At 48.1% G+C, this 24641-nt stretch overlaps 1 protein-coding gene and 1 long non-coding RNA gene across 3 annotated transcripts in view; one reads left to right on the top strand and one right to left on the bottom strand.

Moving 5' to 3' along the window:
• Positions 1-264: 264 nt before the first annotated feature.
• Positions 265-4610, top strand: LOC309848680. Of its 2 annotated transcripts, XR_014303201.1 has the most exons (4): positions 265-673; positions 1452-1506; positions 2149-2216; positions 4073-4610. It is a non-coding gene; the product is annotated as an uncharacterized lncRNA (long non-coding RNA). The 2 variants fall into 2 exon arrangements; XR_014303202.1 differs by lacking the exon at positions 4073-4610 and having other exon boundaries at positions 2149-2381.
• The window catches only part of ERICH6B (glutamate rich 6B), a 65097-nt gene continuing 43337 nt past the window's right edge, over positions 2882-24641 (bottom strand). The window contains exons 9-15 of the mRNA XM_082700635.1: positions 24424-24560; positions 22019-22080; positions 17065-17243; positions 8692-8777; positions 8377-8529; positions 6543-6768; positions 2882-4162 (exon numbers count right to left, since the gene is read on the bottom strand). Of these exons, the coding sequence (XP_082556761.1) occupies positions 3947-4162; positions 6543-6768; positions 8377-8529; positions 8692-8777; positions 17065-17243; positions 22019-22080; positions 24424-24560 (1059 nt within the window). The 3' untranslated portion in view covers positions 2882-3946. The remainder of the gene's footprint in view (positions 4163-6542; positions 6769-8376; positions 8530-8691; positions 8778-17064; positions 17244-22018; positions 22081-24423; positions 24561-24641) is intronic.

Raw genomic sequence — 24641 nt, 5'->3', positions numbered from 1 at the left:
GCCTCTTAATGCTTCATTAGTTAAAAGATAATTTTTTCTTTGTTTGCAAAAACTGCCAATTTCCTGTGCATCTTCAGCGCATAGTCGTGTTGAAATTTAATGTTACGTAAGTAGCAATAAAAATGAGTTTGTATTTTCCCCCTGGTTTAACAATCCCATATCTTTAAATTCTCTTCTGCAATTTATTACAAGAAAGAGTAGTCAACCTTCATTTTTTAAAAAGGGGCCATTTGTACTGGAAACCGTGGTGTGTTGGTGAGAGAATGGTGCTTCTCAGAAAGGAGAGGAGGAACTTCATTGTTTCCTCTTGGGAGCACTTTTTCTCTTGGTGGTGGCTCGTCTCTCCACTTGTTCACCTTTTCTGAGGGCAGGTGGGTCTCCTCGGCTCCTCCCTGCTCATGCTCCAGGCCGGTCTGGGTCCATGAGCGCATGTGCCAGATGACGTCACTGTCTCACGTGGGCCGGAAAGGGCTTTGTCGGAAGGAAATGGGGCGCTGGCCGGGGACATACCAGAGGCTCCAGGAGCAGAGGGATACAGGCAGAAAGTCCCCCTGATGTAGCTATTCCTTCAACGTGGAAGGAGTGGGTGTGGACTCCGCTGCTGTGGTCCTGGACTGAGTGTCCCCACAACACGTTCATCGCGGGCAGACTCGGAAGACAGTCTCTGTTCCAGGTACTGATTTATGGCCTCTTGGCTCCAAATCCACCTTTTGGGGCCCTCATTGGACACTCTGGAGCTGGGCCCTGAGAATATTCCTCCTCGCCCAGCGGGTGCAAGGTTAGGCTTTGTGGGGTGCTGGAGGTACACTGTAAGGCGCAGGAGAAGGGGTCTCCTGTTGCTGGCCTGTTTTTCCTTCTACGCGGTCGCTGTGGCAGCACGGGGGGTTCTGGGGGTTCTTGCTCTATAGTGAGTTTTGATCCGAGTGAAAGCTGGCAGCTCCCCAGCACTCCAGTGAAGTACCCCCACACCCCCAAAGCCAGCGGGCTTCCATCCCTAGCTTTGGTGCTGGTGGGGGCTCTTCGAGGTTCTTCTTTCCCTTCCAAGCATGCCCATCATGCGCCTTCACCCCCACGCTTCATTCCACAACCCCTTCCCTCTCACACGGTCCTTGCTGTGCTGGGCTCCTCCCCAAAGCCACAGTTGCATTGTTTTGCTGTTGCTTGCTTCACTGATCCCCAAGTCTGTAAACCACCCCCCCCTCAACGCCGAGGGGGGGGGCGGGCAACCTGTTCCTTTCTCTTCCGACCTTGAGCACATGGTGGAAGCTCAGTGTGTATTTGTTGCATGGCCTAATTAGTTACTGAATTTGTTAGTAATTTTGTGGGCACTGCAGGAAGCCCCGTGTGCCTTGGGGCAGTCACTGATTGTTACTCTTCAGAGGACCCTTGTGTGTAACTGAAGAGGTTGGTATTCATAAACAGCCCAGCTTTTTGTTCATTTTCGTTTCCAGGAGAAGCCATGTCACTGAAGAGAGAATGGAGGTCAGGCAGGATTTGTCCCCTCAGGTAGGTGAGGGCCTGGCAAGGGCCCAGGGTGTGAGGCAGAGAGTGTTACAGGTTGAATTAGGTGCCCCCATCTCCGCCCCACATTCCTGTGTTGGAGTCCTAACCCCCAGTGCCTAGAAATGGAGGTTTCCACTGGTTTGGAAATAGGCTGTTGGAGATGCAGTTAGTCCAGATGAGGCCATACCGGCATAGATCAGCTCCCATCCAATGTGATTGGTGTCCATATAAAAACGGGGACTGTGACTCAGAGATGCACACCCACAGAGAAGGCCAGGTGAGGCCTGGAGTGTGTTGTCTCAAGCCCAGGACCCAGAAGTCAATCGGGGCTGGAACACACACTCCCTTCGGGCCTTTGGAGGGAAGCCCTTGATCTCGGCCTTCCAGGCTCTGGAAGTGTGAACAGTAAGTTTCTGTGGTGGATGGCACCCAGTGCCGGTGTCGGGGGGAGGAGTCCTTGATCTCTGCAGTTCCTGGCCATCTATCTGGTTGGGGACTTTACTTCCTTACCACTCTGTGAGGTGATTCGCCTTCCTTCATGAGGACAGTCCCGGAGTCCACTCTCTGGTGACTGTGGAACTGAGCCATGGTTCCCAGAGGACCAGGAACCCCGTGCTGCTATGTGAGATTTCTGGTCTTTTGAAGGATTGGCCAATGGGACAGGACTGACTGGGCAAAACACCCCGGTGAGGCGGCCTGTTCACAAGCTCTATGTGAGTAGCAGGATGATTGCAGGTTGGTGGGAAGAGGATGATCAGGGATGGAGGGGAGTTGGCTGATGATGGTGGGAACCCACTCGGGAAGCAGGGAGCGCAATGTCTTCTCCATGCCACTGCCTCTGACCCCTGGCGTGTGGCTCTGTGAGGTGAGCTCCAGGACTGCCCTGCTATTCCAGGTGAGGAAACAGGGGCTCCTTGCTCGGTGGGGGTTGGGGGGAGACTTTCTTGTTGCTGAAACCCACTCAGAAGCTTCTGCCTCTCGTGGTGGGTGAGGAAAAGGGCTTCTGTGCGCGCAACATGAGTGTGGAGCCCACAGGGCACACTGAAGCTCTGCTGTGGGCTTGTGAGTGTGGGCTGCTGCGGTGGTCATCTGTCATTTATGGCTCATGTCCTTGCCCCATAGTGACTGTTGTTCTAGCTGAGGACAGCAAGGTGTGGCAAATAGTGGGGGTGACTGTGGACGCCCCACCCCCCACCCCCACTCCCTGCCTTCACCTCCAGGGCTCCCCCAGCTGCTGGGTTGTTATGGTTCGGGGTCATGATGACTTCAGTGAGGGTTGGTCGCAGGCAGTGTGAGATGAGCAAGGGGGCAGGGCCACGAAGGTGGGACTCTGGTGTCATTGTCACAGCAGGGAATGGCCAGCTGCCAGGCTGGGCTGGCTGGCTGGAAGGGTTTTCCTATCTCATCTCAGTTTAGGCTGCAGTGGAGGTCATCCCGGGAAGTTGCCATGCCCTGGGGTCTATAAAAGGCACACTGGAGGGGGCTGCCCAGCTCCTGAGTCTTCCTTTTCTAGAAACTCCTGCCCCTCCCAGTGCATAGGTGTCAAGACATAGCTCCACCCTCCTTACCACGTGGGGCTGCACCAAGAATGGCTTCCCGATTAAGCCAGGCCAATCGGACACCTCTGGTGTCTTTTGAGACATGGGGAGGCAAAGCCACATGAAGTGAGGGGCATAGACCACATGTCCTGAAGAATGTCACAGAGATGGGAATGGAAGTCATCTAGCTTCTGGGGACTTCCCATGCTCTGATCCTTTTCTGAGACCCACTGCACCTTCTGTCCATATGACTCATGTCCCTTTTTGCTTTACCTACTTGAATTAGTGACTGTTACCAGAAGTGTCCCAGCTAGTGGAGGGGGTTTGAGTGTGTGTGCTTTCGGGCTCCCGATGGGCTCCTGGGTTAGGGGACCTGCAGCAGTCTGGCGTTGGGTCACTGTCTGGGTCTCCCTGTGTCTTGGCAGACGTGAGAGATGGGTGTTTGTGATGACGTTAGGGTTAGTGAGAACTTCCCGGGTATCTAGACCCACTTTGCTGGCAAGGAAACTGAGGCATAAAGTGACTTGCCCCAGGTCACACAGCCAATGACGGGCAGAGGTATGCTTTGAGACTGTCTCCATACTGAGTCAACCCATGTACAGAGGAAGGCTGCAAAAGGCCTGCATTTTGTGACCAAAAAAGGTGACCAGTGAGAGCGCACGGGACAGGGGTTGACGGGTATTGCCTACTGAAACAACTTGCTCCTCATGCTGTCAGGTGAGGGTTTTTCTGTGCCCAGCTACAGATTCTTTTTTCAAACCAAGGAGCTGTGGTAAGTCCCAAATGACAAATCAACTCTCAAGGGACATCCACAGGGCTCTGGGGTTTTCCTCAGCACTCCTGGTAACTTTCCTGAGACAGTCCTCGGTGGCAGGAAAAGGCCCCAGCACGACGTGGTGACCACCCTACTCTGGGAGGTGAGAGTTCTCCTTCGGTTCCACGTTGTCGATTGGCAAGATCCTGGCATTATCGATGAAGTTTTCCAAATCAGGGATGGTCAAGAAATTCAGGATCCTACTCATTTTCCCCAGGAGGACTTGCATCTTCCGAGCTGTTGAAACAATTTCTACCTCCAGGATGGCCTTCTGCTTCATTTCACTCAGCGCCTCTGGGGTTACGAACTGTGGGAATCCACAGAGAGCTCCGTGAGGATGAATGCTGCCCAGACACCATGCTTTCCACCCCAGGATTAGGCCCCTTGGACCAGGACTGAGTTTTCTCTGGAGACTCGCTCCAGGGCGAATTTGTGCTACCAGCCTTGTCACTGGCAACACGTCCCTTTTTTGGCCCAGGCCTGTGACCACACAGCCACAGGGATGAAGGCTGAGACTACACTCAAGCCTGACCCTAAACCAATGGGTTACCAGCTCTGGGGCCCTTGTGCAGCCTGCCTGGCCAAGGCTGTCTTCCTGGGGCTGTCCGGCTCCTCCCCATGGATTCCCACCATGGAAGTGGGGTGGGAGAGACAAGCTCTACTGCAGGCGGGAAACTACAGAGCCTGAGCAAAGAGCCTGAGCTACAGAGCCTGAGCAAAGAGTCTCCTGGAGGGGGAAATAATAAAGGAGCATAGCAGTGTGTTCTGTTTCTGTGACGTATCCAGCTTATGAAATGTTCTCACACTAGTACCTTATTTAATCCTTACAATAATGTGGTGTCCCTTTTGCAGGCAGTAACGGACACGGAAAGTTCATGAGGCCTGCCTGGTGTCTCATGGCAAGAGGAGGGGCTAGTATGTTCTTCCTAGGGTGCCCTGGCTACTGGCCTTGGTGGACCTGCTGACTAGTCGCATGTGTGCTATTGGCTTCATTTGCCCCTGACCCCCTGCCCCTGCACTGGCCCAGCTACTAGGGCTGCCAGGCCTCCTGGGTTTTCTACCTGCACCAGCCCTTCACCTGCCCTTCCTGGGCACTGGCTCCCTTTCCTGGCCCTCCTCCATCACTGGGACCCCACTGTCATCCAAAGTCCAGGGCCCCAGGCCCTCATACCCTCTCCACCCCAGCTGCTCCCTTAGCTCATCACCGCTGTGCAGGGGGAGGCTAGTGGATCACTGGGGATGGTGCTGTGTACCTACATTCCTCCTCTCTACTGGGTTGGCTGCTCTGGGGGACTCGGGGTAGGTAAGGAGGTTGGACGTGGTTACTTAGGATATAAAATGGCAGGCCTTGCTGGGCTAGCTGTCTAGATCTGTTTGGAACTTTCCCAGTTTGAGCACTCAGAGTCATATGTCCAGGAAAATACCTCAGTCCTGGGCAGGCTAAACCTTCCACGTTCTCTGCTTTCCTTCCCAGAATTTCATATGGCTTAATTTTGGCAGAGTCTGCTGTTTGGTTCTTCCCTCCATCCACCTACTTCTCCATCTGCTCACCTCCCAGGAAACAGGTCTGTCTGTCTGTCTCCCAGACAGGCCGTCCTACTTGCAGAGATCTTGAATACTTCTCTGGTGGGTCTGTAAACAGAGCCTTCCATGAACGGGAAAGGGGAGCCAGAGCACGAGCAGGGTCTTGTATGGGTCTCAGGGGGGGGCCAAGGACACCCTATTCCTCTCTCGAACTCCGGAGAGAGAAGGGACTCAGGAGCCCACCTTCTTTCCCACTCACAGTCAGAACTCCAGGGTGCAGACTCCCCATTTGTAGGGGGTTGAACTGTGACCTCCAAAAGATATGTCTGACTCCCAGTCCCTAGGACTTGTGACGGTCACTATATTTGGAGAGAGGGTTTTAGCCAATATAATTAAGCGAATGATCTCAGGATGAGGCCAGCCTGGACTTAGGGTGGGCCCTGAATCTGCTGTCTGGTGTCCTTACAAGAGAAAGGAGAGGGATATTGGATACAGAGAAGCCGGCTGCATGAAGGTAGAAGGTTGGAGGGATGCCCCCCCAAGCCAGGGGGCACCCAGGGCCCCCAGAAGCTGGAAGAGGCAAGGAAGGATTCTCCCCCAAGCTCTTTGGAGGGAGTGTGGCCCTGCTGACACCTGGAGTTCAAGGTTACAGCCTCCAGAGCTGTGAGAGCTGAAGTTTCTGTTTTACGCCAACCAATTTGTGGTCATTTGTCATGGCAACCGTAGGACATGAACACACCTTTGCTACTTTCTTGCTCAGCCCAGGCTGAGCTCCCTGAACCTCTAGGTGCTCCTTGAGTGATTTGGGGGAGAAGAGGACACCAAGGGCAGGCATGGGAACACAGATTTCCCCATGGTTTCTGTTCCTGCCAACTGACAGGGCTGATGTGAGTGTCAGGTGAGAAGATGTATGTTGACATCTTCGCTTTATTGTCTGGCTTGCATCTGGGCTCTTTGAGGCTGTCTGGTTCCTCAGCTGGGAATCTCTAGGTGCTGAGAATCCTGAGGGACTCGGAAGGTAAATGAACACCTCTGTCAAACATCATGTTAACAAAGGTGGCCAGGTTTCTCTCTGGGTCACAGTGATGTAGAACATGTCCCAGAGAGAGGCCCGTGGCATGGCCCAGTGGGCACCTGCCTGGTGGAGGGAGTTGGGACCCTACCTTGTACTTGGTGCCCAGGTTTAAGCAGATTTGCTTCTTTTGGTGGCTGAAGCAGAAGATGATCTTATCCTGGCTCCTTATTTGTACCTTGATGTACTCGTTGATTTTCAAGGAGATGGACTGGAAAGGGGGTGCATGGACGTGGAGGCTGAGGTCCCACCAGTTCCAGGCCTTCTGGTATTTGCCTTTGGGGAAGTAGTAGCCCAGGTTTTGGCTCAGGCTCACCCTAGACCAAGGAGGGATCAGGCAACACTTTTTAAAAAGATTTATTTATTTACTTATTTATTTGAGAGAGAGCACAAGTAGGGGGAGGGCAGACTCCCCACTGAGCAGGGAGCTCAGTGCAGGACTTGATCCCAGGATCCTGGGATCATGACCTGAGCCCAAGATGATTAACTGACTGAGCCACTCAGGAGCCCCCTTTGCATAATACATAATTTTATGTATTACTTTGGGTAAGTCACTTATATTCTCTAAGTTTCTTTGTCAAGAAAATAAAAGTAGTTCCTAGATTTCCCTAAGGTCTCTTCTGGCCCTAAAAGGAAGTGTCATTATGGAGAAGAGGCCCTACAGAATGTAGCCAGATACTATTTGAAATAATTGTCTGGGTTTCTCGCCCACTGGCCACCTGGTACTTCTTGCACCTTTCAGACATCAGTTTCTATACAAAAGGCCCTTAGGGCAGGGCAGGTACCTCTGAGAACAAAGTTGTCAATTAGGAAATAGCATTTTAAAAACTCAAAGAAAAAAAAAGAAAAATTAAAGAAAAAAGCAAAAAACACACAAAATTTAAAAACTCAAAGAATATTTAAGAAACTGTTCTTAAGGGGTGCCTGGGTGGCACAGCTAGTTAAGTGTCTGACCCTTAGATCCAGCTCAGGTCATGATTTCAGGGTTGTGGGATCAAGCCCTACAGCTTAAGACTCTCTTTTCCTCTGTCTTGCCCAGCCCTTCCTGCCGCTCTCAAAAAAATAAATCTGAAAGAAAGAAAGGAAGGAAGGAAAGAGAGAGAGAAAGGAAGGAAGGAAGGAAGGAAGGAAGGAAGGAAGGAAGGAAGGAAGGAAGGAAGAAAATAGTCTTAAAAACCAGGACTGGTGGAGTAAAAATATTTTGGGGGGATTAAAAGCCAAAGTCTGGTTTTGACTACCAAGAAGAAAGGAAGTAGAAAGTTGATATAAGATGGTAGGCCTTTCCTACTCCATGACCACTTAGTGGGGAAGGGAAGAGGGAAATCCTGAAAAAAACAAAAACCAAAAAATGGAGTACTTACCCCCAAAAAGATGGAGCAAGATTCTGAAGTTTGATTTGGTAAGATGAAGTTTCCCACCATGGCCAGAAATGGGAACTTAAGAACTAAGTTCGAGTGATCATGAAATACTTAGAAGTTTGTTTTTTGGGCATGATACATGTGTCTCCAAAGCCCTCACCACACCCTCCTCTCTGAGGCACCTGGGACAGAGGGGCCCTGGGTCCTTCTAAGATAATTCTTACCGGGCTTGACTCTCGGGAGGTGTAGAGGACATGGAACCAAGAGAAGTAGTCACCGTGAGTCTCTGATTGCTATTTTACCCTTGGGGAAGCTATGGGGACAAGGACAGAGTGTTTTCCCGCAGGTCAGGGACCTGCCTTGCTGCCACCATGATACCCATCTCCCTGTTTGCAACATGTGTGGGTCGGAGAAACAAATTCACAAGCAAATGAGGGAGAGAGCGCGCGAGAGAGAGACCAAGACCTAACCCATTGAAGGAGGATGGCTGTGTGGACTGGGAATCAACTCTTAACCACACTGCCTCTCTGTGGAGAGGTGTGTTTGGGACTCCCAACCCAAACTTACCAGATTTCTCTGTTTTCATCATAGAAGGTAGCATGGCCAGAGTTGTTGATAAGGGCCTGGACACACCTTTCTTCACTGTCTTCCAGAATGATGAATGTTAACTCCATCTGTTTTGTACTGAGGATGAGCAGAGCCAGCTTTCCTGACGGATAGCTGCAAGACAGTTAAGGCACATGCAGCCCCTTGTGGTCCCCTGGGAAAGGCAGAGCCCTGTGGAGGACATGGGCCTCAGGAAGATCACGCCCCATCCCTGACCCACACACTTCTCAGGCGCCATGTGTGTCAATGTGAGTTGCCCTGGGCTTTGGTGGATACTGTATCTGGCCTGATCCATCAGGAAAGAGGATTTGGAAGACCGTCTCACTGGGGTAGAGGGTTAATTTTACATCATGGTGAGGCACCTGGGAAGAAGAGATGAGCTTATTATAGAAAATGCACAGGGGCTGATTGTCCCCAATTCAAAGTCTGGTGTTGTCACTAGAGTGCTCGGGTTTGGTTTACTCTCCCAATGTCCACATTGCCACTCCACCATCACTACCCCACCCATCACTACTGCCACCTTGCTGAGGATTCTGGGTAGGAAGCCTCTCAGGGCCTCCTCGGTTTACTCATCTGTGTGACCAGGAGCTAGAGAGGGACCACTTTGTATGCTTGTACATGCGCGTGCAGATTTTACTATCATTTCAATTCTCTAATGGTTCTTGGTTGTTTTTCTTTCTTTTTTCGTTAAGAGACTTTATTCATTTATCTGAGAGGGAGAGAACACAAACTGGGGGGAGAGGCGGGGAGAGGAGCAGATGGACAAGCAGACTCCCTGTTGACAGGGACGCGAGACTTGATCCCAGGACCCCGAGAGCATACCTGAGCCAAAGTCCAGACACTTAACCAACTGAGCCACCCAGGGGCCCTGGTTATTGGTTGTTTTAGTTTTCTAGGGCTGCTGTAACAAAATAAACCAAGGATGCACTTTAAAACTACAGAAATTTATGTTCTTACAGAGGTGGAGGCCAGAAGTCTGAAGTGAAGGTATCCGCAGGGTTAGCTCTTTCTGGAGTCTCCAGGAAGAATTTCTTCTGTGCCTCTCTCCTGGGTTGTAGTGATGACCTGCGACCCTTGTTCTGTGGCCTGTCTGTGCATGGCGGCAATATCTACCTTTATCACCATGTGCCATCCTCCCTGGGCCTCTGTGTCTTCACATGGCCATCTTCTTGAAAGAATACCCATCACGCTGGATTAGGGGCCCACCTTGCTTCAGCATGACCTCGTCTTAACCACATCCTTAAAGACTAATTTTCCAAAGAAGGTTCTATTCTGAGGCACCAGGGCTTAGGACTTAAATACATCTCTTTAGGGGGATGCAATTCAACCCATAACACTGGCATTATTCAGGGTTTTTAAAGTTTCTTCTTGATTCAGTTTTAGTGAATTATATTTTTCTAGGACATTGTTCATTTTATTTATTTATTTATTATTTATTATTTTTTAAAAGATTTTATCTATTTATTTGATACAGAGAGAGATCACAAGTAGGCAGAGAGGCAGTCAGAGAGAGAGGTTCAGGAAGCAGGCTCCCCGCCTGGCAGAGAGCCCAATGTGGGGCTCGAACCCAAGATTGTGAGATCATGACATAAGCTGAAGGCAGAGGCTCAAACCACCGAGCCACCCAGGCACCCTTAGGACATTGTTCAATTTAGGTAAATTTTGAAATTTATTGTCCTAAAACTATTGTCATATGGTATTTAAAAAAAAAAACCCTCTACTGTCTCCATAGTTATGACTTTGTCTTCATTCTTTTTATAATGACTATCTTCTCTCTCTCTCTCTCCTTTTTTTCCCTGGATAAACCTCACCTAAAGATTTGCATTGTACTAGTATTTTCAGAGAGCTTGCTTTTGGTTTGTTTATTCTATTTGTTTCCCATTTTATCAATTTTTAGTCTTAATGTTATCATTTATATACTTGTACCTTCTATACTTTTTTTTTATATTATTCTATTTTATAATTCCTTGAATTGAATATTGAGCTCATTTGTTTTCATCTTTCTTCTCAATCCTCCTACTCTTTTTTTTTTTTTAAGATTTTATTTATTTCTTTGACAGAGAGAGATCACAAGTAGGCAGAGAGGCAGGCAGAGAGAGAGAGAGAGAGAAGAGGAAGCAGGCTCTCTGCCAAGCAGAGAGCCCGATGCGGGACTCGATCCTAGGACCCTGAGATCATGACCTGAGCCACCCAGGCGCCCAATCCTTCTTAACATATATTTTTATTATGTTATGTTAGTCACCATACAGTACATAATTAGTTTTTGATGTAGTGTTCCACGATTCAAGAGAACGTATTTCATGGAACACCCAGTGCTCCATGCAATACATGCTCTCCTTAATACCCATCACCAGGCTTCATCAAGATAAAATCATCTGCACAGCAAAGGAAACAGTCAATAAAACAAGAGACAACCCACAGATTGGGAGAAGATATTTGCAAATGACACTACAGATAAAGGGCTGGTATCCAAGATCTATAAAGAACTTTTCAAACTCAGCACCCAAAAACAAGTCAAAAAACGGGCAGAAGATATGAAGAAACACTTCTCCAAAGAAGACATACAAATGGCTAACAAACACACAAAAAAATGTTCAACATCATTAGCCATCAGGGAAATTCGAATCAATGCTCCTTCTTAATATCAGCATTAAAAGTTATAGCAGTGCTCTCAACATACTATTTTAGCTATTTCCCACGCAAATAGAAAAGTTTACGATTCATTCCATTCTAAATATTTCTGAATTTCCAGTGCGATCTCTTCTTTGACACATAATTTATTTGCAAGTGAGTTTTTAAATTTGCAAATGCATGGTGTGCATTTGGGTGATGTTATTATGACCAATTAAAACTCACTGGGCTGGGTGCCTGGGTGGCTCAGTCACTAGGCATCTGCCTTTGGCTCAGGTCATAATCCCTGAGTCCTGGGATCGAGTCCCGCATCGGGCTCCCCACTCAGTGGGAGGCCTGCTTCTCCCTCTCTCATTCCTCCTGCTTGTGTTCCCTCTCTTGCTGCGTCTGTCAAAAAAGTGAAATCTTTAAAAAACAAAACAAAACACCCCACTGGGGTAAGAGGACACAGTCTATGTGATATCAGCTGTTGAGCGTTTGCTGAAGCTTGTTATGTGGCCCAGGGTGTCCTCAGTTATTGGAGGTGTGTCACATGCGGCTATTTCCTTGTGAAGGACACATGTCCTTGTCTTGCGTTTCCATGTGGGCACGAACACCCAAGCCCCTGGCTTATTCAGATGAGCTGTTCTCCCGCCTCTCACCCTCCACTCCCAGCTCACCGCCCCGCCTCACCACCCCCTGCTCACACGCTCACTCCTCCGGTGTCTCCATTTCTCCCTCCTGGTGTTGACTCTGCCTCTTGCTTTCTTACACACTCTGCTCTGTATTTCTGACACTGACACTTTTTATGTGTCATCTGCATTTCCCAGATGTTTGCAGTAGGAAAGCTTTTGGGGTCATCTAGTGTCCCACATGGCTCTAAATGGGTCAGTGGTTCTCCAGCTCGTATTTTTAACTGTTGAAGCCGCTTTGTTCAAGAAAGCTTACAGCAGAATGCCCAGATCTGAGATGATCAAAGACAAAGCTGCAGCTCTCTGAAGAGCTTAGGGCAGGCCTTGGAATGCCATAATCCGGGCATCCGGGTGAGAACCACTTGAGGTGACAAAGGTCTGCAAACTGACTCCATCCCTACACCCAGCACTGTGCCGACCACTTTCTTCCACAGTGCAAGGACCCTACTAGGTAGACATGATCATTGGCTCCCCTGAAGATGAGGGCAGATGACATACACAAAGCTGTCCGGTAAGGGGAGAGCCAGAGGTCCCCGTGACCTGCCCCTTGCCTACAGACTCGTCCGTGGAACGCACTGCCTCCAACCATTCAGCTCCCAGCTACTTCCCACATTCAGGCTACACATCACTGCCCTTTTCTGTTTTAACCTAAAAAAGTGCCTTGTAAAGACACCCAGGGTTGGTTTGTTCCTGATGGCCCGGAAGGAGCTTCTAGCTGTTGCTCAGGAGAGAATATTTGTATTTTAGTCTTATTTTCACGCACCCCCTGAAAGCCTGACTTCGTCAAGATGCTGTCTGCCTGTCAAATTCAATTGTCATGGAATGATGTTTTCCTGTGAGGAGGACCCCACGGGCAAAGCAAAATCTCTGACCTGGAGGTGGACTTGTCGCATTTTCTCTCACTGGGAATTATGTAATGTATAAGTGGCTTCTCTAAAAGCCGATGCCTCATCACCATTTGTGTGGGGACAGAGTCTGAGACTAGGAGCTACCTAGTCTTACCTAGTCTTACCTACCTAAGAGAGGAGGGACTACATCTCTGGCCCATCCTTCATTTCTGCTAGAGTGGAAACTCTGCCTCTGGGGCCGGGCCCTGTGTTGTGAGAGATGTCTGTCTGGCCCCGAGTTCTCCCTGCCTCCTGGGTGGCTGCTGGCTTCTGGGCTGGCCAAGCTGCTCTCTGCTGGAAGGCCAATACACACTTAGAAACAGGGCTGCCTGGAATTTAGTGCTCATTTGAAAAAACAAAAAACCACCCAATGTCCCACTCCTCATGAGCCTTTTGGTCAGTCTGAAGTGTGTGGTGGGTTAGGAAGGAACCCCAGCTTAGAGGTCTTGGTGAGAACCATCCCTTGGCTGTAGGGAGGGCATTTAAGATTGGTCTGTGGGGGCGCCGGGGTGGCTCAGTGGGTTAAAGCCTCTGCCTTCGGCTTAGGTCATGATCCCACGGCCCTGGGATCAAGTCCTGAACTGGGCTATCTGCTCAGCAGGGAGCCTGCTTCTCTGTCTCTCTCTGTCTGCCTCTCTGCCTACTTGTGATCTCTGTCTGTCAGATAAATAAATAAAAATCTTAAAAAAGAAAAAAAAAAAAAGATTGGTCTGGGGACAGATGCACCACAGGAGCAAAAGCTCTGAGGGAGGCCAGGCCAGGGATTATGGGAAACCTGGAGTCCACCAGTCCAGCTGGAGTAAGAAACCAAATAAGGTTTTACTGATATATTGGAGGTAAGGAAGCTGAAGACCTCTGAGGGCTTCCCACACCCTCACCATTCCATATCTGGTACTGTTAGGGTCCATGATCAAAGGAGTGAGACTGATACAAAGCTAAGGTCAAGCAAAGCTTTATTTCGCGCCAGCACTGAGAATCAAACTGACCGGTCGGGGTGCTCTCTTACAGAGAGGCGACCCCTCCCAGCCTCACAGACTAACTTTTATAGAGCAAAGGCCATGTGGTTGAGCCTGGCCACACACAGGTGGCCGATGAGATTGTAAAACACAGAGAGAGTTGCATAGTCATGCTAGGTCACACATGGGTGGCCAAGTGAATTACAATTCACCCCATAGTAGCTATTTGAATTAGCCTATCACCTTGGACAGGATTGGCACCCAAATTTGGTGCCCAAAAGGTGGGGTAGTTAGGGACATAGTATGTGCCCTTTACTGATTGGATGTCTCCACCTGGCCTGACTCGTCCTTGTATTCTGTATTTTACTGGTTTCCTGGACTTGCTTCTAAGTAAGTTCCTCTGGGGAGCCAGGGTCAGGTTAAGTTTTTCTGCAGAAACAACATAATGGCTATTTAACCGAGATGGATTTGCTCTAAGTAGGCCCTTACAGTACAACCGAGAGAGTTCCTTGGCTTTCCCTTGATTTCTCCATCTACAGGAGTTCTGGCTGGTCCACTGAATTCCCTTCTTCTTGCAGGCCCAAGTGATGTAGGGATATTGAACTTTCCATTCCTTTCTGGAATGTAAAAGACTCCTACCTGGTTCTCTTTTATTTTGCCACAAGGAGAGGCCAGCCTCATCACTTTGATGTTTTGTTATTTTTCTGTTTAGTGCAAACTGTTTTCATTTTCCTCTGGACACACAACAGAAATCCAATTCCCAGCTCTCTTGCATCTCGGTGGCATCATGTGACTTCTTTGCGTTGATAGGATTTAAGCCTAGACCATGACTTCACTTCCTGTCCATGTAACAGGACACAAAGGACTCCAAGGTGGCAGAGACCCGTAATGAAAGAGCCCAGATTCCTAGGAGCCAGCCTCAAGGAGAGCCACTCCAGAGAGCCAGGAGACTCAAACCAGATGTGACATGAGCAAGAAACTTACATCTGGTTATTAAGCCCCTTAGCTTTGGGAACTGTTTCAGAAGGAGACTCTGTGTCTGTGTGGCACTCATTTTTATGATTTTTTTGGGTCTCACTCGTAGAGATGGCAATATCATACTTATCCCATAAAATTGTTGGGGAAAGCTCAGCTTACGTGACATGGAGAAGTGCTTTATTACTTGCACAGTGTCACACAAATGTGGGTTTCCATGAGGCTTCTTGTGTTCTCCAGTTTAGTTAATAGTAATGTAGCATTTACTCAGCTGCCCAAGCCAAAAGTCTTAGATTTGTCCTTTCATCTTCTCTTTCTCTCACATGTATTCAGTGTAACAGAAAGGCTTTTTGATTCTTCCTTCAAAAAATATCCCAAATCAGACTGCTTTCTACCACCTCTCCTGCCCTTGTCCTAGTTGAGATGTCTCTCATCTTTCACCAGAATCGATGCCCTGGCTCTCAGCTGAACTTCCTGCCTCCATTCTTGCCTCATTAAATCTATTCTCTATACATAGCCAGAAACGTTCTTCTTGCGCATTAATCAGATGATGTCCCTTCCTTGCTCCAGATCCTCGTGGCTTCATCTCATCCATAGGATAAAACCAAAAGTCTTCCTATGACCCACAAGGCTCTACCTGACCAGGGCAACTCAGCTCATTCCCTGTCCTCTCACTTGCCCACAGCTGTCCTTGAGCTCTTTGCTCTGACCCTTGTTTCATACATGCCTAGACTCAAAGGGCACTTCCCCACCTGCCCTGTGGGTATGAAAGCAACTCACACCCTCCCAGGCCAACACCTTGCGAGCCCCTCGTGCTGCCTTATCCATGGTTCCTAAAAATACCTGACGTGGCACTCAACAGTTTGTTACACGTTGGCTGTCTCCTCACCTGGAACAAAAATTCCATGGGCACGGGGGATTTTTTTGTTGGCCCTTGTATCTCTAGCCCCTAGATGAGGCCCTGGGGCATAGTCAGTTCTTACTTGATGTGTTCAGAAGGCATAGAGCCCATCACACCTTCCTCATTCCCACTTTAGTGACTCTTTTTTGAGCTTCAGACCTGGTTGTTCACTCACTCTGAATGACTCTCCTTTGAGAGGTGTTTACTTTTGGATAGTATCCAAATACTATAATAAACATTTTTTTTTAAGATTTTATTTATTTATCAGAGAGAGAGGGCAAGAGAGTAAGCACAGGCAGACAGAACGGCAGGCAGAGGCAGAGGGAGAAGCAGGCTCCCTGCGGAGCAAGCGTCCTCGATCCCAGGACGCTGGGATCATGACCTGAGCCGAAGGCAGCTGCCCAACCAACTGAGCCACCCAGGCGTCCCTATAATAAACATTTTTAAAATGTACCATGTGTTTTCTTTAATAGGCTTTATTTTTTAGAGTAGATGGCAGCAAAATTGAGCAGACACTACAGAGATTTCCATACATCTTTTGTCCCTATACCCATGCACAGCCTTTCCCACATTTTACACCCTGCACCACAGTGTCCATCACACTCAAGGAGCCTACACTGACACATCATTATCGTCCAGAGTCCATAGGTTACATTAAGGTCCCCTCTTGGTGTTACATATCTTATGGGTTTGGAAAATGTATCATGGCATATGTCCACCATTACTGTATCATACAGACTATTTTTATTGCCCTAAAAATTCTCCATGCTCAACCTATGCATTCCTCCTTTACATTGTTTCTGTAGTTTTGTCTTATAGTTGGAGTGACTCTATAGTAGTCATATAGTAGTGACTCTGTAGTCACTATAGTAGTGACTATATAGTGACTCTATAGTAGTGACTCTATAATAGTCATATAGTGACTCTTATAGTAGGAACACTATAATATGTAGACTTTTCAGTTTAGCCTCCTTGACTTAGTGATATGAAGTTAAGTCTCCTCCATGTCTTTCTATGGCTTGATGGCTCATTTTCTTTTAGCACTGGATAATATTCTATTGGATGTACCAGTTTATTTACCCATTTACTATGTGATTGATTTTTTTTAAAAAGAAAAGATTTTATTTATTTGACAGACAGAGATCATAATCAGGCAGAGAGGCAGGCAGAGAGAGAGGAAGGGAAGCAGGCTCCCTACTGAGCAGAAAGCTTGATGTGGGGCTCGATCCCAGGACCCTGAGATCATGACCTGAGCTGAAGACAGAGGCTTTAACCCACTGAGCCACCCAGGCGCCCTATGTGATTGATTTTTGATAGAGATTTTTAATTTATTACAGGATGGAATTTATGTATTGTAATATATATTTCCCTTACTCTCCTCCCAATCCCATCCAATTGCCTAAGTCAGGCCTTGCAGGGAGAGGAGTCTCAATGAACCCAAGCGAAAGTCCCAGTTAATCTGCCCATAACCCACACACTCAAGTGTGCCTCTCTATGTGGAGCACAGTTTTCTTGTTTGATTTCACATTGCATGTTAGTTCTGATGGCTCCCTGATGGTGTGTGTGTATATCTCATCTGAGCAAAAACCCCACACAAAGTGAAAACCCCAAGGCACTGCCCTACCTACCTCAGTCTTGCTCTGTACCCATTCTGTATCTATTTCTAATTTCTTCTTAGGATGAAAAACACGACGGGGTTTTTTTACTTCTGTCACAGACTCCTGGACTTCTGGTGGCTGATTCCATAATTGAAATGTGAAAGTAGAAATATCTGGGCCTTCTGCAGCAGTTTTGGGGTTGAGTAAGTCTGAGAGAGAAGAGAAAGAAAGTTTAGCCCAATCTTTCTCAGGGCACCAAAGGGAGGGCGAGGGTTTGAGATATTGACCCTATCCACCAAGTAACGAAGGCTGCCCGGTAAGTAGAAAGAGTAAACCTTTGGAGAGAAATGTAGGCATTGAATTTCCAGCTTTCTTATTTTCTGCATTCATGCATTCAACATATATTTATCCAGACCTACCGTGTGCCAACCCAGGGCTAGCTGCCAGACACCGTGCTAAAGACCAACCAGGCCAGACTTGGGGATGCTGGGGGTGATATGCCAACCCCATGCCACTAGCTGGACTGGCTGCTAAACTGTTCATTTAAAAAATAGGCAAAAGTGGGGCATCATTAAAAAAAAAAAAAAGGAAACATACTCTAAACATGCTATTTTACCTTAAAACCTAAATGTGTATTAGCACGCCATTTTGAAACGAGGGCAAGGTCTTTCCTTTGTGGGTGGATCTGATGACAGGCTCTGTGGTCATTTTTGCTCAAAGCATGTTCATAATTTATTATCTATAATTTTCATTTTTGGTAGATTCTAAATAGTCTGAGTGCAGAATCATGGTCTCTAAAAAGTTTTAGCTATTCCTCAATCTTTTTTTTTGTTGTTGTTGAATCTTCATACTTAGAAATTTCTGAACTTTTTTTAAAAAAGATTTTATCTACTTATTTTGACAGAGAGGGATCACAAGTAGGCAGAGAGAAAGGGGGGAAGCAGGCTTGCTGCTGAGCAGAGAGCCCGATGTGGGGCTTGATCCTGGAACCCTGAGATCATGACCTGAACCGAAGGCAGAGGCTTAAACCCAGTGAGCCACCCAGGCGTCCCTTTTTCTCAATCTTTAATGTATGTTTTGTCCACATCTAATTTAAAGCAGGTTTTTTAAAAAGCTATTTTCCTATTGAGTTTTTTTTTAAAGCATTCAGCTTTTTTTTTCACAGCATAAAGTTTCCTTTTATCATCATTTCTGTCCATTTTGATAACCATTGAATTTTGGAACTAAATGAGGAGGGCTGCTGAGGAACAACCCTGCTCCCAGTGACTCCACAGGCATCAGACAAACAGCCAGAACTGAGGGGCTGCGGCCCGGTTCCCTTGGCAGCTAACTGGACCAGCGGGAGTGGGGAGTATGTGTCAGTTAAGAGAGCTTCCTTGTCCCACCACTGGGGTCAGCACTGTTGGAGGAGGTCAATGGGAGCATGGGATCACTGGTTGACCTCTGACGTAGAGCCAGGCAATTAGAAACTCACCTGCTCCCTATCCTTGGAATGTGCCTTCTGCCCGCCAGCCCTTCCCACAGCCAGAGCCATTTTCAAGGCTTTTCAAGGCCTTGAGAGCTGCATGGAATTGAGACCTGGGACTGAACCCAGTGCAGGCCTCTAGGTCAACTTGCAAGATCCTGGCGGGCAGGTGTGGACATCTACTTGTCTCTCGGCTGCCCAAGATGAGCCTCAGAAGTAAGTTCTCTTGCTTATTGAGACGGCCACCGACCAGTCTGGAGAGGGCTTTCTTGAGTCTCTCCTGGGCCTCCAGTTTCTAATTTCACCCGGAGCCCTGCCAAGGTGTCCCCCAGGGGCCAGGAGAGCTCCCAGGAGGGGACCCAAGGAGGCCTGGAGGCTGAGGAGACAGCCAGGGAAGTAAGCTTCTGACAGGTAAGGGGAATTTACAGTATAAGTATGGTGCCGTGGAAGACCACAGTGGGACAGTTAGAGGTGACCGGTGACTCCAGGGAGTCAGGCAGGGCGTTCCCTTGATCACTCATTTAGTAAAGATCTGTGTACCTGGGGCCCAGAACTCTCCTCAGTATTGGGGATTGCTGTAGTCCCTGCTTTCCATTCTAGTAGAGGAGGTTAATGCTAAACAAGTGAGCAGATACAGCTTAACATGCCAAATGGCTGGGAGCGCTTTGAAGAAAAGTCAGGCCGGGTGAGAAGGGTGGAAAATGTGTGTGTGTGTGTGTGTGTGTGTGTGTGTGTGTATGCATGCGTGTAGGTGTATGCACACTGGCTTATAAAGGGTAGCCATGGAAACTATTTCTGATAAGGTGACAGTTAAGAGAGACCTGAATAAAGTGAGGGAGCAAGCCATGGGGATATTGGAGCCAAGAGTGCTCTAGACAGAGGAACAGCAAGTACAAGGGCCCTGTGGCAGGGGATGTCTGGCCCATCCCAGAACTGAGGGATTTCTAAGCCATATGAGGAAGGTGGGCATTTTCCTGGAGCCAATGGAGGGCCAATGAGGAGTTTTAAAAAGATTATTCAGAAAACAGTGCAAAGGAAGGACTGAGAGAGGAGAAGAAGGGAATCAGGGAGACTAGGGAGAGCTCCTTCCCAGGAGAGATGAAGGTTCTTGAGGTAGAGTCAGTGAGAATGGGGAGGGGTGGCTGGGGGATGGGAGGAGAATCTAGAACCGTGGCATGTCTGAGGAACTAAAGCACCTACCAAGTAGAGCTCAGAGAGGCAGAAACAGGGGTGGCAGGGCAGGGTCATTTGGAGACCTGTATAGGAAGTTTGGAAGCAGGTCTCAGTCTCCCTGTGAGGAGCACCTTCCTGCTCTAGTATCTGCTTACAAATGATAATGATTTGTCAGAGGGGAAAAGCGACGTGAGCCCAGCTGTGGTTCCTGAGTGTCCATTAGAAATTAATAGAAAGCATTTCAGAAAAAGGTGAAGGTAAAAGAAGACATTTATATGTTCATTTTGTTTCCCTGTCAGAATGCTAAAATCATGGACATTCTGGTCTGAGCTGTACTCCAGCTCTGCCATGATGAGGGCGAGGCTTTAGACCACCCTTCCGAGCCTCAGTTTCCTTAAAATAGGATGATGCTTTCTATAGAGACCTATGGAGTTACTGTGAATATTGCCTGCTGGGCGCCGGCCGCCCGGGGAGTGTCCATAGATCTGTGGTCTTCACGCAGGAGCTTTGAATTTTGACCGTTCATGATTTAGACTGTGTAGTACTCTCCCACCTCTTTTCCCAGACGAGATGGTTCTGAACAGGAAAGGCTACGTAATTTAAGAGGCCCCATGCAAAATGAAAATGCAGGAGTCTTTGTTCTAAAATTATTAAGAATTTCAAGACAATGACAGCAGCGGACATTAAACCAAGCACAGGGCCTCTCTAAGTATGGGGCCCCAAGGGACTGATCACAGGTCCCACACCCATGCACCCAGCCTGGGCTCAGAAATCGGTGTGTGCAGAGACTTGGGGCTGTGTGCCTACACTAGGAAGGGTCTGCCTACTGGAAGTAAGTGAGTTTATATCTGAAAGAGGCTGGGAGGTTTCTTTGGGACTGGTTACAACAAGAGCGCAAAGAGGTTACCTTTATCTATTTGAAATGTTGCTCTTTTTGTTTGTTTAAAAAGCTCAAACCTTCTAGGCTTCAGCTGTCCAGAGGAGCAGGGAGTGGCGAGGAGCGGTGGTGAGGCACTATGGGAGTCTGGCGTATCAAATCTCATTTGCTAGTTGGAAGTCCTACCCTGGACAGTGGAGTATCCTGGTAGGCCTTAATTTCCCACAGGAACAGACAAACAAAATCATGCATGCCTACACCATCAAACAAAACACTTATTGAGTGCCTACTGTGTGCTTTGCTTGAAGGTGCCAAGGGATGAAAGACACAGTTGTCTATAGCCCAGAGGGAACAGAACTATGAGCAGTAGACAAGTATAGCATTGGAAGAGAAAGAGACTTTTGTTGTGTTTTGGCAGCTGAGCATCTGAACCCCCCTCCTTGTTTTGGGAGCACCCCGCTGTGTGTGTCTTGGTGAAAGGCAGGGGCTTCTTACTATGGAAATTGAAGGTAGCCATTCTTCTCCTTGCCTCCTAACCCCAGTGAGGGAGGACACGAGAGCTAGGCTTAGAAGGCCCCCACGTTTTCTTCTCCAGACACACTGGCCTTTTGTTGAATATGCCAAGGGGATGAGCCCCAGGTTTGGCCTGAGAGGTCTTGGGCAGAATGTGGCTTGTGCCCACACAATGGCTGGATGATCTCAGGTTAAGTCTCCTCCTCGCCTCCCTGAGCCTTAGCTGCTTTATCCTGCTTCACGTGGTTAGGAAGATTATTCGAATCATATGGAATATGTGAGAGAACCTAGTCCACAGCAGTTACTCCCGAAGAGTGAGGTCATGGGCATAAATCAGTGTTGGGGGACGGGAACACGGTCTTGGGAAGGAATCTGAGGCCCAGCGAGAAACTGGTTAGGACTGGTTAGCTATGTTTGCCATGGGTATTCTTGCCATTTCTACGTTAGTTGTACCTAGTCATCTGAAAGGTAAGTGGTGGCTTTGAGTTTCTGAATGAAGTAGGTTCACAGCTTAGGCTCTTGGCCCAAGTTTCCACAATGAGACTTAAAGACATTGACAACCTCCATGATGCAAATCTTAACAGCTGGACCTAGATGCATTCAGTATCTGATCTAGGTAGCCCCTCAAATCTAGGTTAAATTCTTTCCTATGGGGCTGCATAAGCTCTTCTTCCCACTCTAGTACTTAACCCTTGCATATGTGAATGCCCCTGATTTCTTATCTATCCTCATCCATGCCCCCCAACCCACCCCAAAAAGGATAAGCTAGCCCCAGACTGTGTCCATCTTGCTTGATGTTTTATCCCTGGCAGCTAGGACCTTGCAAACCCAGTAGGTGCTCAAGCTAGGCAAGGAATATTTCTGCCTCCTTTAGGATACATGGCAGAAGGTGAGAGGCAGCCAGATTCCCACAGCAGAGCTGATCACAGGATGGAAAATGGGAGAGCGGTCCTTACTTTCACGTTTCTTCATAATCCAGAGGATCGTTGTTCTGTATTTTTCAAAATTTTTCTTCAACCTAAAAGGAATGCGAATTACATTTAAAAGCTGAGACTATCAGGCTCTCTGCTCAGCAGGAAGCCTGCTTCCCTTCTTCTCTCTCTGCCTGCCTCTCTGCCTACTTGGGATCTCTGTCTGTCAAATGAATAAATAAAATCTTAAAAAAAAAAAAAAGCTGGGACTAAACTCATGTGTTGTACATGTCATGCTATGCGTTGTAGACAATGCTAGAGCCTCCTGGGTGTTTCTCATCGTTGAAAAATCGGGCCCATGGCTCTGCTTTCAGACTGTTTCTTCCAGTCAGGACTCAGGAATAAAGGGACAGCACATTGTATAGACTCAGTGCTTGATCCTGGACTCTGAGCTGACCCCCAAACCATTCAAAATGAATTTAACAAGGGTCCTAAGGAGCTGCGACAGGGCTGGGAAGTCCAAATGCAAGGCTGGCTCTATGAGTTAAGCTCATGTAGGTCTGATCTTTCAATGGCTTGTGCATATCCCAGAGAAAGTTGCCTTTGCAAATAGCTGGGAGGAACAGCCCTGCAGAGTCACTCAAGACCCCTTTGCATGGAGTGGAAACATTTCCAATAATCTTATTCAAAATGACATGAAAGCCACACTGAGGTACAGCTCTTCAGAGTGATCAAGCCCTTACCCCATTCGCTTGTCCATATACAAAGCAAGTCATCTTGGGGCTGCAATGGCTGGGGCTGTTTTACTTCTAAATAAGGGTAGTCTCCAGGATGCTTCCTGGTTCTCAGATCACAGCTCCTTTGAAAAGGAGTGAGCTTCCCAGGCTTAACTGGATCTGAGAAAGAAGGCGGCTTTTGACAGGACAGATTTCAAGTTCTCAGTTTGGATTCATCAAGGGGAGAGGAATAATTTAACCTCAAGTAACTCCAGGAAGCAAATGCCTTTTGCTGGGAAGGGCTGAGCTGTTTTCCCTGGCAGGGAGCAGGTTTCCTGTTTGTACTTTGGAAGCAATGGTGGAACTTGAGAACGAACTCTTCATGGCCCATTTGTATCGAATGTTTTTTGTTTTATCTATGAGCACTTTGAGTGGAATTAAAGCAGTTACCTAGCCTGCCATCCTCTGTGAAAGAATAAAGACCGAACTGGGGTTGGGGTGAAGCCTGACGTACAGGCTGAGAGCAGGAGGCCAAACATATGCAAGAGTAAAGTCCAGTGAGGGGACCCAGCCAGAGGCACCCAAAGCCCTCCGGGAGATGTTGCTCCTTTGGCTCCTCGCTCACCTTTCCAAGCTGGTGGAATTCTTGCCAGCTAGCTCCTCAACAGCAGAGACTCTGAGATACACACTGCTCTATCGATCAGCACCCAGTAGATCAGCACGTACTAGGTGCTCAGGAAATACGTGTTGAGTGCAGTGAGATTAGAATGAACCTTGGTTATGGACTTCAATGGATGGAACAGGTTGGGGAATTGTCACATAGGAGGCAAGATAACCTACATGGAGGTTACTTTGCATTTGTTTTTGTAGCTCTGTAAGGATCTGAAAGCTTGGATGGTCCTTGTGTTTTGCTTCCTAGAGAATCCTCAGGGGTCTCTGGCTCCAGGGGTCTACTGAACCCAAAGCAGAAGTCTTGGTCTCTGTGAAAGCTTCAACTCCTCAAGGTGGTTATGTGGGGCGCCCTGTGTCCTTACAGCCTGTTCCTTGGTACCATTGCCAGAGTCTGCAATAGATGTACAGGAGGCCTGAACATTCTTCTTGCTTGCTAAGGTTTCTGATAGTTGAATAAATGAAAATTCAGGCTTATCACGCATCACAGACTGGAAGTACAAACAGAGTTTGGGAGCATTTTGTGACCTGGGACCATGAAAACTAGGAAGACTTGGTGCCAGGAAGTGTGGAGTAACCTTATTTTTCCCCACTCCAGTTGGAGATTCTGGCCATGACTCCCACGTTGGTGCAGCTCATGGCTTTTCCCACTCCAGGGGGCACGGAAGAGTATTGCCTAACCTATGATGCAGATGCCTTGATCCCCCATTGTCCCCTCTCTACAAGGCCAGGTCTCTGAGCCTTGCTCCCTAGACTTCTGTATAAACTCATGGTCCCTCTAAGACTTTTCTTACCCTGGATTTCCATCCCCTGTCACTGCCAGCCTTTGATACTATCTCGACCCTTCCACACTTATAAATTTCCTTGTTCTTGGCTTTTGGCAGCCAGATCATTCTGTTCCCCCACCTCCTGAACTTGCCCTTGCTCTTGGGCCTGCTCTTTGACTCAGGGAACCCGCCTGACCCTGCTCTTTTCTCTCTGCTGGCCCAATTTAGACTTTTCCTACTGCTACTGCCAGCCTGCCTGAACCCACTGACCCATAGCTTGATCCCTCCTGTCACTTACAGAATTCCCAGTTTCCTTCTGGTTTCACTCTCCAGAAGTCCGGTCAGGGGGACATCAATATCCTCTTCCTGTTCTTTGCGAGCCGCCATTTCTTTGAGCATGGTCCTAAACACTGCCTGATAGGAGGTGCTATGATGCTACAGAAAGAACAGAATGAAAGACCCAGAAAAGGGGAATTAGCTTACCAGTGAAGCCCTTTCCTGACTCCCAAAGGCGCC

The sequence above is a fragment of the Mustela nivalis genome (assembly GCF_964662115.1).
Source record: "Mustela nivalis genome assembly, chromosome: 15".
Taxonomy (NCBI): Eukaryota; Metazoa; Chordata; class Mammalia; order Carnivora; family Mustelidae; genus Mustela; species Mustela nivalis.
Note: the sequence above shows the minus strand (reverse complement) of the source record. Positions and strands in the feature narration are given on the sequence as shown.